The sequence below is a fragment of the Zonotrichia leucophrys genome, chromosome 8 (assembly GCF_028769735.1).
Source record: "Zonotrichia leucophrys gambelii isolate GWCS_2022_RI chromosome 8, RI_Zleu_2.0, whole genome shotgun sequence".
In the NCBI taxonomy this organism is placed as follows: domain Eukaryota; kingdom Metazoa; phylum Chordata; class Aves; order Passeriformes; family Passerellidae; genus Zonotrichia; species Zonotrichia leucophrys.
In genome coordinates, this window is record NC_088178.1 from 23,798,505 (window position 1) to 23,815,720 (window position 17,216).

The window sequence follows — 17,216 nt, forward strand, 5'->3', positions numbered from 1 at the left end:
GACAAAACCAAATGCACACACTTCTCCTTCCTGAACAAGTAGGCTCTTACAAGGAACACAGAATTTTAACAATGGCAGATAGATTTAAGCAAGTTCTTTTTAGATATTTGGATTATGTGACTGTAAGATTTATCCCCTTTCTAGCATCACCAAATTCCAACAGCTGCTCTTTACCATTTCATTTCTTCCAAAAAGTGCTCAGAGGTCTCCAAAACAGATGAGAGAAATAATCCTATTTGGGGGCTTATTAAAATAGATGTCTTAAATTAATAAACTGCTGATAAGTAGGGGCTGGATATCCATGCTGAAAATGCAACACTGTATATAAATTTTACAATTTCTGAAGCACCACCTTCCTTGTGAAAGCTCAGTGAGTGTAGTAGGAGCTTGAGGATGACTTCAAGCAGAATGATGACACTCCTGAGTGCATTTCTTGGCTCACTTGCAAAGGATTATAGACACTAAAATATTAAAAATTGCCTTTGAAACTATTGCCATGACTCACATTAGCAGCTATTCTCAGAATCAAGGAAGGTATTGTGCATTTCCATCCTGTTTAACACAAACATGGACACATCCAAGTTCTTTGATTTGCACAGTTACTCCAAGGCTCTTGTATTTCGCATTAATTTGTAATAGGTAAAGAAAAGAAACAACCTTACCTCAAACACTACCCATATATGGAAAAAAACCCAGCAAATTGTTCTGCACATTTTTCACAGACATTACCCAAATTTCATCATAAACATTTTCCCTAAAATTTACAGTGTGATTGAAGATGACTGCACCCTAATTTGAAAGAAGCTAAAACTGACCTCTGAAGTAATGGCAGCAATACATATTCCCAAATCTGGTAAAGCATCATCATTGCATGACCTTATTTGTCATAAATGTCTTCTGAATGTTAAACAAGCACAAAGGCTGTGTGTCATCACGGGCTGAGCTGTGACACAAAGACAAACAGCCACTGAAAACATCCACATGGATCTCATGGTAACCCCATGATCTCATCTGTTTTTCTCAAAGAATTGTCTTGTTCTTCCCTGCTTTCACTGCTGGCCATGGCTCTGGAGCTCCTGTCTTCTCTGCCATCTTAAATTATATTAACACATGGTGCAAGAAGGTGCAAGGTGATTTTACAGGATTTTATATTTCTTTGTACATAACTTGAGTATTTCTTATGCATGGTTGCCTCTGTGTGCATGCCACTGTGAGAAACTCCCAAACAGTAAATTAAACAAATTAATCCTTGCTCTGCTGAAGTAGAAACTATGTCAGAACTGTTCTATGCAAAGAAATCCAAACCACAAGACAACCCTTGCCACATAAAGAATGTTAAATACTCCAATAGGTCCCTCACTGATTTACCCAACAGTCAGAATGTGTCTACAAGGTACTACTGAATAACTTCATGTCTTTGTTTCTTTTGTGGCTTCTTTGATTGTTTTGAGAGTGGGGACCTGCATTAAAACCACCTAAACAGCCAATGAATCAAGATGATTCCTAAATAATTTAGCTGTATGAAAATAGATCTCTAAAGATCTCCTGGAGTCTTAGAAATTAATTAGAAATCCTCAAAGCAGGAAGCTTAGGAAAAGGCAGAGATAAAAATTTGGTTAATTATGAAACAAATAATCTAGATGTAATCTAGGAGAACCTTTATGGTAACAGCTCAGGAGAAGTCAGGTTTCAGATGTTGTCCTGCTGCCTCTGTCACTAACATTGCACTCCAAAGGAAAGCAGCTTGGACAGGGGGAGGGTAAGGAGGTTCTGACCAATGCTCCAGTGCAGGTGCCATGAAAAATGAGAGGAACAATAGCAGTGGTTTTGATAATAGTAAAAAAAAAGGTCTTTACCCAGTTCTATAGAAACTGAATTCAGCATTATGAAATACTCAGCTTGACTATGGCACTTTCAGATGCTCTGTCGAGTAAAAATGAATAAGGAAGAAAAAAAGAAAAAAATGGAAAGAAGAGGCTGTCCAAAATTGGCAACATTAAAACATTAAATATTTCAAATGGTATTGATCAGAGGACAGGAAATGTGAGAATTATCACATATGTTTCCTTATAGAAATTAATGCCATTCAGATAGCTTCCAGTCTATTGTTAGTTGCATGTTTCAACTTGCAATGAATATGACATTTTGAAATCAGGATATACCCACATGTAATGCTTTGAGATGCAATGGACTTCTGAAAAAAAAAGCAATCTTGGCTGTATCTTAGCTATTAACAGAATTGTTCCAGGTTTTCAGATTCTGGGATCATTTCAGTAACAATCAGTTTATACAACTCTAATAGGGGGAAGGTGTCTCCCAGAGAGATTAAACGTTGACTGTTCTGGAACAAAAACTGTAAATTTTGTGCTCATGTAGGCTGCAGCCAGAGGTGCAGATGGGTATTCCCAGCACACAGAAGATGGCATGAAGCTGCTGTACGGAATCTATCCACGATCATTGCTGAAATACATCTGCCACCAGTGCTAAGTGCAGCCAGGGAGATCTGATCCAGAGGTTTACTACCACAACACATTGCTGTTACGCAGTCGGCTGTGATCCTTGCCTTGTCATCATTATGGGTATTTTTTAAATGAAAGAAAGAATATGTTGAAACACCTTTGTGATTTCTAGTAAATTTCTGTGCAATACAATTCCCAGAAAAGCCCAATGTTCTGAACTCAGAGCACGTGGGCTCCCTGTTGTGTTAAAGCCACATCTCCTGTTGACGTTTTCAAATAAATCATGGAGTGTGTGCTGCTATCCTACTTTCTAGTACAGGCTATCCTACTTTCTAGCACATGGAGCAACTTCCAAAGCTAATCAAGGAAGGTGTCTTTCATGAATTAGTATTTTAGGGGTGTAAATCATCATCAGTCAAAGGTCTTTCTAAACCTCTTGTTGTGATTCAGCACTATTGCATGTAAAGATAATAACTTGTGACTGGATGAAAGAAAAGAGAGCTTATCTGCATTTCAAAAAATACATAGACATAAAAAAGGGTCACTCCACTAGGTTATCTTAAAAAGGGGATTAAGGGCCAATTACTCTGTGGTCCCCATTTGCAGGAGAGAACTTCTTTCTTTCTGAGTAAGTTTTCAGATTGAGCATATCAGGAAACTTGTGCCATTACACGCAAACACGTGAAACTGGGGTGAAAATAATTTCTATAATCCAGTTTGTGAATGAATGAACACAGGTGCAGTTCTTATCAAACAAGGAAAGACAGACAAGAACAGGAAAATTTTTTGCATGCAGTTCTCATTCATTTCCACCAAAAATTTGCTTGGCTGGTGTACAGGAGTTTCTGGAGATGGCTGCTACAGGAACCATCAGTTTACTTTCCTTGGTACCACCTGATGGTTCATACTGATTTTGCACTACGTAGAAGGGGAAGTGATTGCTGTCCAGGAGCTTCACAATACATTGATTTTCTTTTTTTTTCTGATTTAACTTTCTAATGAGCAGAGAGAGACTGGCATATATAGATTCATTGTACTGTAACATACATAAATTCATTGTAGTTCTAAAGGAAGTCCAGATTTCTAAAAGAAGAGTTTTTATTTGCCTATATTTCTCTGGGAAGATGAAAAATCTGAGATTTCAGAGACCACAGTCATTTTGCTCCATTATTGTCATAGCAACAAATGATCTTGAAGCACTGTATGCAACATCTATAGCCATTTGCAGTATAGCTCTAGCTACTAACTTGTTTCTGTTAATGGCTGGCATGAACCAGTCTCTGTAATCTCTGCAATTTAATTGATGAACCACAAAACAAATGGTCATAGTTAATAAAATTATATTTTGCCATCTGTGTCCAGTAATGAGAAAATCTGAATTATAGGAATGAAAAAGAATGAAGTTTTCTTCCAAACAGATCAATGCATCCCACCTCTTTGTCAGCATTAAATTAGATGTTATCTGTTGCTGCGTATTTCCCTCCTTGGTTGCCATGGCTAATGGGAGTTTCAGCCACGATGGACAAGAATTCTGTTTGACCATGGGGAATATAATACCTTTTCCTCTGTTTTCCTATGACTCTGTGTGGTATGAGTCTACAATCTTATTTGGTCTGAGTGAATCCAAGTCTCACTTATAGGAGGACAATTTTGTTCAGCTCTGCAGTGTTATTTGCTGTTACAAAACCTTATCTATTTCTATAAAAGAAATCTAGAGGATATGTGCAGTTTTATTCCTAAAGCTCTGAAGGTTTTCAAAATCAGCTGGAGCTGAGGGCAAATCTGGTGCTGCCACAGTATCTTGTAAGGATGATTACAACAGCACTAAGGTACACCTTTGGAACACATATTCTGTTTTCCTGAGTTCACATTCTGAGCAGTTTGTTCCCTTGAGAGCAAGGACATAAATTGTCTGGACTCTTCATAAAGAGGCCACTACAATTTAAAGGAAAAACCAAAACAAAAAACAACCCACCCCAAAACCTTTTATACATTTTCTAGGAACCTCTATATCATTAATTCCTCTAAGAGATAAATGGTCCCCACATAGAAGATAGCAAGGTAATTTATGGCAATAACTTGATTACCTAGACCTTGCCAAAGATTTGGAGCATTTCCTTAAGCTTTAGAGAGGCAGACAGACTAAGGCAAGAAGGAGAGTATATTATATCCACTCACAGGAGACAAAGAAGATGCAATGCTGCTGAGCACCCTGTTGTGTGCAGCAACACTATTCTTGTTCTACATAGTACCTTTCAGATTTTGAAATATTCATTGTTTGGATTAATATCTATGTCTAGGTCTCAGACAAGTCTTGATGGATCTCACTGTATTGCCAAATACCTCCTCTTTTTTCACCACAGTACCATCAACCTCTGTTTTAGTCATCATCTGTTAATCTATAAAGTGCCCTTAATCAGTCATCTCTGACATTCCTATAAATTTCCCATCAGACATAACACATTACAGGCTATTTTTCATTCTCAGAAGGCAAATAAGAAAAACAGACTTGAGGTCTTGAATCACATAAACTGTGCAAAATAGCAGACTGCATTTCTACCTCTTTTCCTGAAAACCACGGCCATAATTTGAGGAGCTCAGCAGCCACAAAAATAGGGCCTGGTTTCCAAACCAATAAACTTATTTTTGGGGTGTAAGTGTCAGCAGTTGGGGCTCAGTTTTGTGCATCAGGAGCTCTGAAAAGAGAAGTTTGTGTGAAGTGAATGTGAAAAGGTGATGGGAGCCGCTCGGGAAGCGCAATGGGATGCGCTGTCCAGGGTCCTGACAAGGTTTGGAGAACTCGATCTTGCCCTGAGCTCCGTCTAAATTGTCTGGTTGCTGTGGCTGACCTCTCAAAATGAACACCAAAGGCTTTCCCACAGGCTGCTTCCATGCAGACCAGGTTTCTGCAATAGTCTCCTTTCCCATAAAATGACACTGCAGTCAGAACAATGTTATGAACCTTAACTTACTGATATTTATGCAATATTTCGGAGGCTGTCAGAGCAAAAGTTCAAAAAAAAAAAAAGTTTTCTTTAAAGACAGGCATGAGATTTTCCCTTATTCCATGCTGAGAACAGTGCAGCACTCATACATATGGAAATACTAGTTAATATTTTAATTTTAAGCAACATAGATGTTTTTAAAAAGGGAGGGAAGGAAAAACAAACAACATTTAACAATATGAAGCTGTGACTAATGAATTTAGAAGCTGATTAAAAATAGAATTATGGATATTAATGCATTATTATAAACCACCATAATGCAGGAGAAATAAAGTATGTATTATAAAATCCTGAAGTTGTCAGATTTTGAGAAATTTATAGTTGCCTTAAATTTTAACTAATTAGGACTAAGTGCAAAATTGGATGCAATTAATGAGAAATCAAAAATAAATGGGAGGGAAATAATTTCTAAAATATATTTTTCTTTCATGCATACTCATGAAAACTCCTGAGATGGATGGTACCTCTCCTTTGTCTTCCTCCATGTCACACATTTATTAGAACATCAGAAAAGGTAGTTCAGAAAAACACACTTTCTGTAGAAAGGTATGTCCACAATTCTAGGGAATTCTGAGTGAAATATTTGACTGTGGGCCTAAGGCTGGCTCTTTTTTTTTCCACTGGAAATGTCATGTAACTGGGGCCTTTTCAATCCATGTTCATTTTCTCAGATTGTTCTCTGCTGCCACAGTATGGTGCTCAGCTGCTGTTTGAAAACATGAAAAAGAGGATCTTTATCAGAGACTGCAGTTCTTTTCATGTACCAATATGACTGGTTGCCATGTAAGATCTCTTTTAAAGAGTATTAAAAAGGCTTTAAGCTGTATCTTACATTTCCTAAGAAGTGAAAAAAACGATTTTCAATTAAGTACCTACTGCTTTACATTAAAAAGCTTCCGTCTCCTCGTGTTATTTGTATGTCATTTTGTCTTCAAAACAAAGATAAATATTGCTTTCAGTATTTGTGGATAATAGCAGCACTTCAACAGCAGCAACATTTTCTACAAAAACACTCTTTTTTAATATTTTCCTGGAATATCATAGTCTTCTAAAATAAAATATGTTTGAATGGAACATGATGTCTTAAAATAAGGATGGTACTGGCCTCCCTCACATGTAAGTTTGATGTGCTTCATCATTACACTATTCTTTGATTCAAAAATACTTTGCTAACAGTGCAGAAAAGTAAGGGCCATTAAAATCACACTGAAATCAACCACAGATCACAGGCTACACATAATATCTATCAGCTGTTCTTCCTTGTATGTGCTATATTTTCATGAGCCTTACTTTCTCTCTTCAAGTACCTATCTTCAAATACTTGGGTCAACAGTAAGGATGCACTCAGCAAGCTGGGGCCATATGAGCTACACTGCCTTGGTCTCTACTGTCGTATAATCTGCATCAAAATATGTTCTTATGTCTTTATTTTCTCATTTCTATATGATATCTCCCCAAATCCCTTGTGACATACCGGCAGAAGTCTTCTTAGAGCCTGCTTTTAGCTTTCAAGGCTTAAGGACAAAAGAGATAAAGTCTTACTGAACATGCGCATGGCAAGGACAAAGAACTCCAGGATTAGCACAAATCTCCTATGCAGAAGACCTCAAATGCAAACCTTACTCATACACTACTAAAAAAAATAAAGATTGCTGAGCAATGGTGGGATTCACTTTATACACAGAGATTTAGCATATTTATAGAAAAGTGCAAAAAAGGGGGGTTTATTTTTATTTTTTGCCTGTAGTCATGTTGTTATAGTGGTAGTACAAGTTCACAACAAAACATTAGGGCACCAGGCCTAAGTGCTGTTTGTTTTGACCTTGGAGCTTAAGGACATTTTACACACATTAAACTTGATGTCATGAACTGTGCCAGTGTCTTCAACATGCCTATTTAACATATTTAACAAGTTTAAATCTACACTTAAGTGTTTTGCTGGATTGGAGCCACAATGCTCAGTTTACATAAATTATGTGAACAAGATTTTGCCTGAGGTATTTAGAGATTTTAATATATTATACTTACATTCTGGAGCTGGTATAAAGTTAAATCAATAAATAGTTCTTTCTTTGGTTAAATTAAAAGGCATAAATCCAAATCATTTGGACTGTGCAGACTTTGAAATTGTTAAATAAGCCTTCAATCCCAAGGTTTCATCCCTACAGGTAATGTGAGCCAGGCTAACTATCTTTGGGGTCTATAGTCAAAGAATAAAGATTAAAATACTGCTCCAGCCCCACAGATGCATTACACAGCCACCACTCAGGAGATCTGAACAGAAACCAACTCAAAGACAGCCAAAATCCCAGCAGAGTCAATGCAGTGAAGTGCTACGGGGCAAATGTAGTTAATAGCTCCACATAGCACGATTTCCCCTCCGCGCCAGCACATCCAGCATCACTATCAACATGGTAATTATTGCTTAGTGCTCTGCTGAAAAGCAGGGAAAACACATTTCTGGAAATGGAACTGCAAGAAGACTGAAGGCATTCTAGGGTTTTCTCAGGGCCCTACACAACCTCAAAACACACTCATGTTTTGCAGAGCAACAAAATAGATTTTAAAACCATGAAAAAGCTTTATGTTGGTGTACACACAGGACCTCAGACTGAGGGGTTTTTATGAGATTATATTAATTGGTTGTGCCATGTTATTTCCCAAACACCAACTAAAAAACAGGGATTCTAGCCAGCGCTGAACATGGGAAGTAAAAATAGGTTCTTTGTGTCCCCAGAAGCTTAGGGTGCAGTAACTAAAGGCAACTGCATAGATCTGAGTTTCAACACTCTGTGTGGACAAAACCAGTAGGTTTCCCACTGGGATTAAAATTATCCCATGGAGCTTTGTGGAACTCAACCAAGTAGGAGAAACTGCTGACGACAGGAATGAATAAAACCTGCCTTTTACCTGAAATTTGCCATTGCCATGAGAAAAGGAGCCAGACCCTGAAATGCCTTCCTGCACCTGGCTGTGAGCTCAGCCATTTCAGGACATCTGACTGGATCATTAGTGTTCCCTTTCTGGGTTGAAGCCTGCACAAGCAACATATTATTCCAGCATTTCCAGAAAATGCAGGAGTACTTGTTAAGGGATGGAGCAAATAGGGAACAGAAAACACAGAAGGACAAGGAAGACAAGTCCTAGAGCAGGATGTGAAGTCATGTGAAGTGGCACTGAGGTGGGGATATGGAGTGCATAGAGGAGAACACGACCACCTTGTGCAGTCCTGGTATTTAAAAGACCTCACAGCTATTTTGGATTTGCCCTTCACAACTCAAAGAGATAAGGGGAATGAATAGGAAAGAACAAAGCAGGAGAAGTAACATAAGAGCAGAAAACAAATACCACAGCTTTTTTTCTTCTAGCTATCTTAGGAGTACAAACTAAATGGAAAGAAAAGGGAAGGTTAGATCTGAGGTAAAGAAAGGGCAAGCCAGATGAAGGACAAGTGTGGAGTAAAGGTGAGATGAAGAGTCTGACTTGGAAATGGGAAGAGCCATGAAGCAAAAGGCCAACCTGAACAGCTACAAAAAGTCCAGTGAAAACTTCAGAAAAGTCACTGACTTTCCAAAGGTTTCCCTTAGTGGCTACAAGATGAAAGGGTAAAGCTTGGGACCTGTACAAGAAAACAGATTGCATAGACTAACTTTGCCACACACAATTCATTTGCTGTCATTTCTTTCAGGAAGTTTCTTCTTAATAAAATAGATCATAACATTTTTTTTCTTCAGATGATTTCTTACCTCAATGGGCTTTTTGTGCTCAAAGCTTCTTTTTTGGTGAAGTGCTTTTTCCAAGAGTTTTTATTAAATGGAGAATAGTAGTTATAAAATGTGAGCTGCAAAATGGACTTAAGATTTGAATCCTTCTTCACAATTTAAGATTTTTTTTACTCATAATTAGATAAAGAGCAGTTAATGCAAATGCTTCTAGAAATTATTTTACTTTATCAAACAGTGTTCTTTCTGTAAATTAAGAAATAACCAGCTTATGCACTTAGTAACCTTGCATGATATTAGCTGCAAATTATGGTTTCATTGTTTGTTTTTTTCGAAAACTATATACTGCTGCCAACTTACACCAAAGTATTTCTTGTTTTTACCATGAACCCACGTATGTACCTACAGACAGAGGGCAACATTCAATAGTAACATCATTTCACCTATCCATCCTACTCTGTGATTTCCACAGGCCAGGTTATCTCCCAGAACTCCCTTAAAATTGTAACAAAGACATTTTCCTTAAAACTGATGGTATAGAATAGTCCCCTGTAATTTTTCATGTTATTTATATAATTTCCCTGGTAGCACGCTGTGCTATTATATGCTATAAATCATATTTTATTTTGGAAGAACTGCTGGTGGTGTTATTTTTAGGTCTAACTCTACTTCTGCTGATATCCAATCCAGCTAAGAAAATAGCTGTAGGAACATTTAAAATCTCACATACAGTGTTGGGATGACATCTACATTACGAATGTTTTGGGAACAGCAGCACTATAGGAGTGAAAAATACACCACTTCAGAAAGATAATGTGTCCTGAACATATACATAGCTGCACTTTTAAACTACTGAGAAATGAGAAAGGGGATTTACTTTTCCTAAGCACGATTTCTGTGGCCTTTTTCAGGCCAACTAAATTGCCACAAATTACATTTACATGACATTTCAACCTAGTTACAGTCAAATCCATTGGAAAATACAGTATCTGACACCAACAGGATTTCAGAGGTACATTACATTACACAGAAGCCTGTAACTTCTATTTTTTTTTCCAAAGACCAAGAGTATACTTTTCTTTTACAGAGCTGTTATTACATAACCCAGAGTTGAATGCAGAAATGGGAATTTTAACCTTAGAAAAACTGCCTATTTTCTTTGCTTCATGCTTTAAAACGTTCATAACTGAGCAGTTAAAAATGGACCAGTAGAAAACGGCAGAACCGATCAAGAATTTTTACTGGGGTACGGAGTCATTTAGTCAGTAAATAAAGGAAATTTGGTCAACCAAGCGGCAATGTGACATCTGGTGTGCAGTTCCACAGTCTTAGGGCATCATTCTGCTTCTCTCTGGTACCAGCATGAATCAGGAGCAACTCATGTAAATTAAAAGCCAAAGTGGTGTGGAGTCAGGAGGAAGCACTCTGTGTCCCAGTCTGTCTTTCAGTGTTCCATATCTGACTTAAGAGATGGGCTCATTTACAGAGCCCTACATTAGACATATTGCCTCCTTGTTTTAAAATATGTGTGTTTAATATTTAATTTAACAGAACTCCATATTCCAGTCTCTGTGTACTGTGGGAGTCCCTTTGAGGCTCGTGGTTTGCATGTGCAGTCACAATTCTCCTCGAGTGTAATTTGGAAGCACCATTGTCTAATGGAGTGAAAGGAAGTATCTGGCTCTGATTAATCCTGGTTCTCTTTGGAGTGAGTAATGAAAATAATGCCCAGCCAGTGTCAATTTGTAAAGTGGGCTGTAGGAGTTGAGCCAGGCTGTCCAAAACTCATTTAATTTATTATGTATGTCCGTGGAATAGTGGTGGAGGTAAAGATCCCATCAATTGTCCACACACTTCAAGCACACACAGGCAATTTGAACTACCAGCTTCAAATGACAACACACTCCAAAATTTTGCCAACTCTGAAAAATTGGTTATAATGCTACACACATATTCATTGTATGTGAAACTGAATAAATATCATAAAATAGGTACTGTAAATATAAAATATGTCTGTGCTTATATTTTCACAGAAATATAAAAATTGTTTTTAATTATGTAGTGCTGTGAAATATTGTATTATATTTGCTGAGAGGAGATACACATCAATAATATGCAAAAAAGTAATTCCACAATTCAAAAAAGTGCTCACAGATTTTGGACTTCTGATCTGTTGGGGCAAACCAAAAAAATCTGAAGTTATCCAAGGCCAATAACAGCAGAATGAAAATAGAAGTTTAAATGGTACCTGGGTGACCATCTCAGCTCACTTGCAGGAGAGAGTATTTTCAAGAACATTTGGCACATCTAGAATGTGGGATAGCTCTCTGAAGTAAAGAATATAAGCATTAAAAGGTCAGAAATAGTACAGCTAAGTTATCCATTTAAATGGGAATGGGAAACTTTGCCATTTGGCTCTGAACCATTTTGTCATTCTCCATCCTAATGACAATTACATATCGGTCCCATACCGATATTTCACTTTCAATTTTCATAGAATTAGTGATAGTATTTCAGGAGTTAACAGAGGCAGAGTACTTTCTTTAGAGAAGATATGAAATTAGATTAGAAATTAGATTGCCTTGAAAACATTATATGCAGCCAAATGTGCACTCAGAAAGCCTCCAGGAGTAATCCTCTAGGCATGGCTTCTTGCGACTTGAGTTTTACTTTTCCACAACAAAGAAAAAAAAAAAAAACAAAAGAGATCCAAAGATCTGTGGTGAGATTCTGCCATCTCCAAGAGACACAGCTCAAAACCACCTAATCCAGGAGAAGTGAAATTACAAGCACTTCCCCATCCTCCCAGTCACAGATTGCAGCAGGGGGCTGTGAGATTCCCCTGGGATGAACCCGAGGGGACCAGCAGCTGCGTGGCAGCTGGACAGATGTGCTGCAGCCTCCCCTTCCATGTTCTCCCTCCTCAGCCTGTGCCCAGCATGAGGAATCAAACAGAGTTTGTCCTCAGATGGCACCTTTAAAATACCTTTCCCCATGTGCTGCCAGGGGTATCGTCCCTTGGCCAGGAATAGAGCTTCTGAGGGCCTCTTTATGCCAATCTGATTCCTCTTATCTTACATAAGGGGCCAGGGCAGGGACAGAGCTCTCCTTCTCAGCTCTAAATCTATCCTATATGGCACGCAATCCTCCAAAGTACAGCCAGCTTCTGCTTTTATGGAGCACTGTGCAGTGAAGAATGAAGGATCCTGTTTTTCACCATTTAAAGATGTATGATAGCAACAAAGCTCTATGTTAAAATATTTAACTTGCAGAGAACTTATGGAAATTGTCTATTCAAGCTCAGCAAAGACATTAAATTACCAAGCTGTTCTAGGACAGTTGTGTGTGGAGAAAAGCCAGAAATGCTCTGAGATTGTAATGTTGCTCACAAAGATTACAGCATGAGCCTGATTCAGAAGCTTTTTTATACAGCTTGGGGAGCTGCAAAATGTTACCATATCAATTTCTGCAAAACATACTGTGTGTGTACATATAGATATAAAAGCAGGACTTATACACAGCACATTTCCTGCCACATTTTGAGTGGCATCTGTTTGTTTAGCATGTTGAAATATGAAAAATAATATTTAGCAACTACTGGTAACACAATGTTAACAAGATTTAAGAGTATAGCTCTGTCTGTCAAAATGCAGATAAAAGACAAATCCTTCAATCTCTGTGTTTTAATCAGTCAGATCAGAGATATTATGAATATGCAAATGAGACTGTTTATACACTAGTTTCAGAGTGAAAGGAAACAAATTCAGTTTCATTATAGAATTAATGACAGCTCTGTCCTCTAAGATTAATAATTAAAGCCCTACACACATTAAGATGATAGTGCTCTTTCCGCCCAGCCTCTGCAGATTTTACTTTTCTATTTTTTAATACCCCTTTCCCTTATAATTGTTTGTCCCCCTAATTGGAATGATTAATAATTAATGCCAGTTCATGGATATGCAATAGTCATCTTTAGAACAAGAACTGTAGTTAACCTACAAAAAGGGTTAAAAAATTACTTCTTTTTTAATTCTGATTTTGCTCTTGTCTGTAAGTTAATTTTTTTCTCCAAGTTTAATGCCACCATAGGAATTTCAATGGCCTGCTTTAATGATTGAAGCCTTTCATTTGTTTCAGTGCAGGACATACATATGATTTCATTTTGATGTTCACAATATATGCTGGGTTTCTTTTCAAAGCCCCTGCTGCTAGTATCAGCAGCCTTCAAAACTTTCTGATTCTGAAAGACCCACTACAAGTTTCAACCAAAATCAAATCGCAGATAAAAGACTAAGAGTGTGATACAAGTGCATTATAAAGTCTGAGAAAGCAAAAGTTAAAAAAAAAAAAAAACCAGAGAAAAGAGATTAGAGCTATTATTTTTTAATCTGATGATTTCTGAGTTGACATGGGAGTGGCTGAGTCATGCTTGCCAAATCCCCTGGACAGTCAACATTTCAGAGGAAGATTATAGCAAAGTGAACAGAAGTTCAACCCTACCATTAACTCTCCTTTCTGCTCCCGAAGAACTATGACACTTCATTTTATGTGGCCATTAGGATCTACACAGAGACCACTAAATCCCTTCTAATTGCAAATGACCAAAGCACGAATTTTTAAGAGAAAAGAAAATAGCTGGTTTGTGCATGTTTTGCATTATTTTATCAAGAAAAGTTGTCTTCTGGGTCAAAAGCCCCATATTTCTTTCTGAACAGAAAAGCACTTCCAGCAAGAGAAATGGTCAGAGTACTCTTAAAATCACATTTCTTCAATAAAGCTGTTTGAGTTTCATATTTTAATTTCTTTAGAGGTGAAATGATCCTACGCAGGAATCCAGCATTGGCTTGACTATCTCAAAGGAAATATTTTATGTGAAATTAAATTAGCATTTGCCTATACTCCACCATGCAGATCCACTTCCTCCTGTGTCATTGATAGCAAGAAAACAAATCTGTGTATGTGGGTGCTTTAGCAAGGACTCTGAATGTTGCTCTGGAAGCATTTTAGGGTGGATAGACATCCATAAGGAAGCCTGCTGGTACTTACCACGCTGAGCCCCAGTAATTCCCTGCAGAAGTAGTCCATGTTCCTCCTCTGGAGGTTGTCCAGGTAGTGCTGCAGGCGAGTGTAGGTGTAGGGGTAGCAGTAGGCAAACTGGTAGGTGTCGTCCTCTCGGTCGAAGCAGAAAGCAAAGGACATGACATAGTTCTTCCTGTGGTCTGGGCAGCGGTAGTAATACACGTTTTTGGAGGGGATTCTTTGCCTGAAAAACAAAAACAAACAAAAACGCGTCTGTAAGTTAATTTTTTCCTCCGAGTTTTATGCCACCATAGGAAACTCAATATGTACGAATTGATGCATATCAACATGGACATAAGAGATCTGATCTGAGTGAGATTCAGATTCCCTCCAAAGTAAATGAAGTGGAGCAGCTTGAGCAGCTCAGGAGCTGGTGAGGAGATCCCAGAGCCTGTATTTGGGAGCACCTGTGCAGAGCAGGGCTGTGACAGCTCCAGTGCCACTGTCACCACTGGGAGTGCAGCTCTGCCCGGTGCCCGGGCTGGCAGAGCCACCGGAGCAGGGAGAGCATCATACAGCCAGGGAAACCCATTCCCACAAAGTGGAAAGGATGCACAGGCTATCCAAATATCCTCTACCTCACTATCAGGCTGCTGCAGCCTCACACCACTCATAACTCACAGACAGGCTCCAGCCAAACCTACAACTCTCTTACAGGTTCGATTCACCAGCACAGAGAGGAGGGACAGCTAATGAAGGAATGTCAGCATAAGGCAACACTGACAAAACTATTCCTGAAATTCAGAACAACTTTTTATATAGATATCCTTATCAACATCTAGCCAATGAATGGAACAAAAGTAAATTCTTGAGGTTAAAAAACAAACAAACAACCTAAAAATCATACAAGAAAACTTCAGGCATGGGAAATAACCAGGTCTTAAAACAGAAAGCAAAGAAGAATTCCTTTGTTGTATTTGTTCCCATTTCAAATTGGACTGCTGCTCTCCTCAACATTTCTGGTTTATCTGACAAGATAGAAATGAATGTAGATGATGGTAAATAATTATAATAAAGACATTTATGTAATTGTTATCAAGGTGGTATCTCTTTGAGGAATAACAAATATCTGCCTTCAATCTCTCACACAGCTCAAGTTATTTTCTTACTTTTCAAGAGAAATAAGTACTATTTCAGAGGTGGGGCAAAAATTTGTTCCATGAATGGGAGATGTTTACTATTTCTGCTTGTATGCTTTGTTCATTTCTTAGGTGGAATTTCCAACTACACTCAGACAGGAAGAATCTCCAGTCATGCCATGCACTTGTAATTTGATGTAAGTAACTTACCAGTCATGTTTGGCAACAAAATGCTATGGTCCTGCAGACTTTACCTGATTCAATTACACAACCTTATAAACAGGTCTCATCTAATGATTGAAGCAGATCTCAGCTCAACTGGGATCATGGTGAGGGAGAAGCATAACAAGATTTACAGACATAGCACCAGTACTCTTTGTAATCATTCTGAGAAGCTGGTCTGCTGCAGAGCCTCAGTTTTGGCCTCTCATTGCTAATCTGAATTAGAGGACAAAACCCTCTCATTATACATGGGTACGTGTTTGCCAATTAGCAGCAGTTAACGAGTCTGACCAACAAGACTCAGGATCTGCAAAGAGAAACAGAAAGGAATTGAGACCTTCTTGAGAAAGCAAAATAAAGAACCAGTGATGCAGTTAATTACAGTCAGAAAAAGAATTTATCTGCCCTTTTTAATGCCCTGCTTCTTCAACATTCAGGACCTCAATAACTTCAACATCATGACTGAACATGAGCCAGCTGTGCCCAGGTGGGCAGGAAGGACAGGGGCACCTGGCTTGTCCCAGCAATGGTGTGACAGCAGTGACCGTCTCCCTGTGACTGGCCCCACAGTGGTGGCACTGTGGGGCCACAGCTCAAATTGAGATTGGATATTAGGAAATATTTCTTCAATGGAAAGGTTGTCAAGCACTGGAGGAAGCTGTCAGGGCATGTGGTAGAGTCACTATTCCTGGAGGTATTTAAAGGATGTGTAGATGTGGCACCTGGGGATGTATTTTAGGGGCAGCATTGGCAGTGCCAGGATAAATTTGTACTCAATGATATTAAAGGACTTTTCCAACCTAATGAAATCTATGATTTAAAGATTTTTTTTTGTTAAATAAGACATTTGCCCACTAAGATCTGGAAATTCTATTTAACACACGAATATAAAAGACAGAAAAACAAACCTTTTATTCTTTTTAAAAAAGTATCAGTAGGGAAAAAATGCCAGCAGCCATCTGCATGCAGCCCTCTTACCTAATGGTTTTCTTCAGCATCTTAACATATTTCTATCATTCTCCCTGACTCTGGAGTGCTATAGGACATCCCTCATTTGATCTCAAATCAAGCAGATGATATGGCAGTGGGTAAATGTATTCCAGCTCCCAGTCCTCAAACCGTAATGCAAGTTTAAACAGTGTGTTGCTGAGTTGTTGAACTTTATTTGTTTCCAAATTAGCATGGGGAAAATAATAAAGGACAAGCCTCACTTTGTGCTATAAAAATTTCATGTAAAATGAGACCAATAGGAGGAAATTCAGGATTTGAGAAAGGCTAATGCTAATTGAAATTCATCTGCCGATAGTTAATGTTTAAATGACACATAGTTCTCCTTGGTTCAATAACTTTCTACTTTTAAGCAAGTTGAAGACAACTTTGTTAATGTATTAAAGGCACTTTTGATATTTCATTCCCTTTCCCCTTCATTATAAAAGCTAAGCATCTGTTTTATTATCCACTTTGACACATCACTTTATGGCTGCATTTGGCTATTATGGCTAATCTTGATGTCTAGGACATCTGGTATTGACATTTCACTATCTGGTGTCTGACACAACAGCAGAAACCATCCTCAGTTCCTAGGTTTAAATTCACCCTCTCAGGGCAAAAAGTGCCCAAACTCTTAATTCAAACCATATCTTCCAAAAA

The 17,216-nt window shown here is 38.2% G+C and overlaps 1 protein-coding gene across 6 annotated transcripts in view; it reads right to left on the bottom strand.

Annotated features, from left to right (window-relative positions):
- LOC135451325 (cytosolic carboxypeptidase 6-like) overlaps positions 1-17,216 on the bottom strand; it is an 876,962-nt gene that overhangs the window by 513,965 nt on the left and 345,781 nt on the right. For all 6 annotated transcript variants that reach the window (XR_010441278.1, XR_010441279.1, XM_064720414.1 and 3 more), the window contains one exon: positions 14,233-14,449. Coding sequence is in view for 4 of the 6 variants with exons in the window: in XM_064720414.1 (XP_064576484.1) it covers positions 14,233-14,449 (217 nt within the window). In the remaining 2 variants the exon portion in view is untranslated. The remainder of the gene's footprint in view (positions 1-14,232; positions 14,450-17,216) is intronic.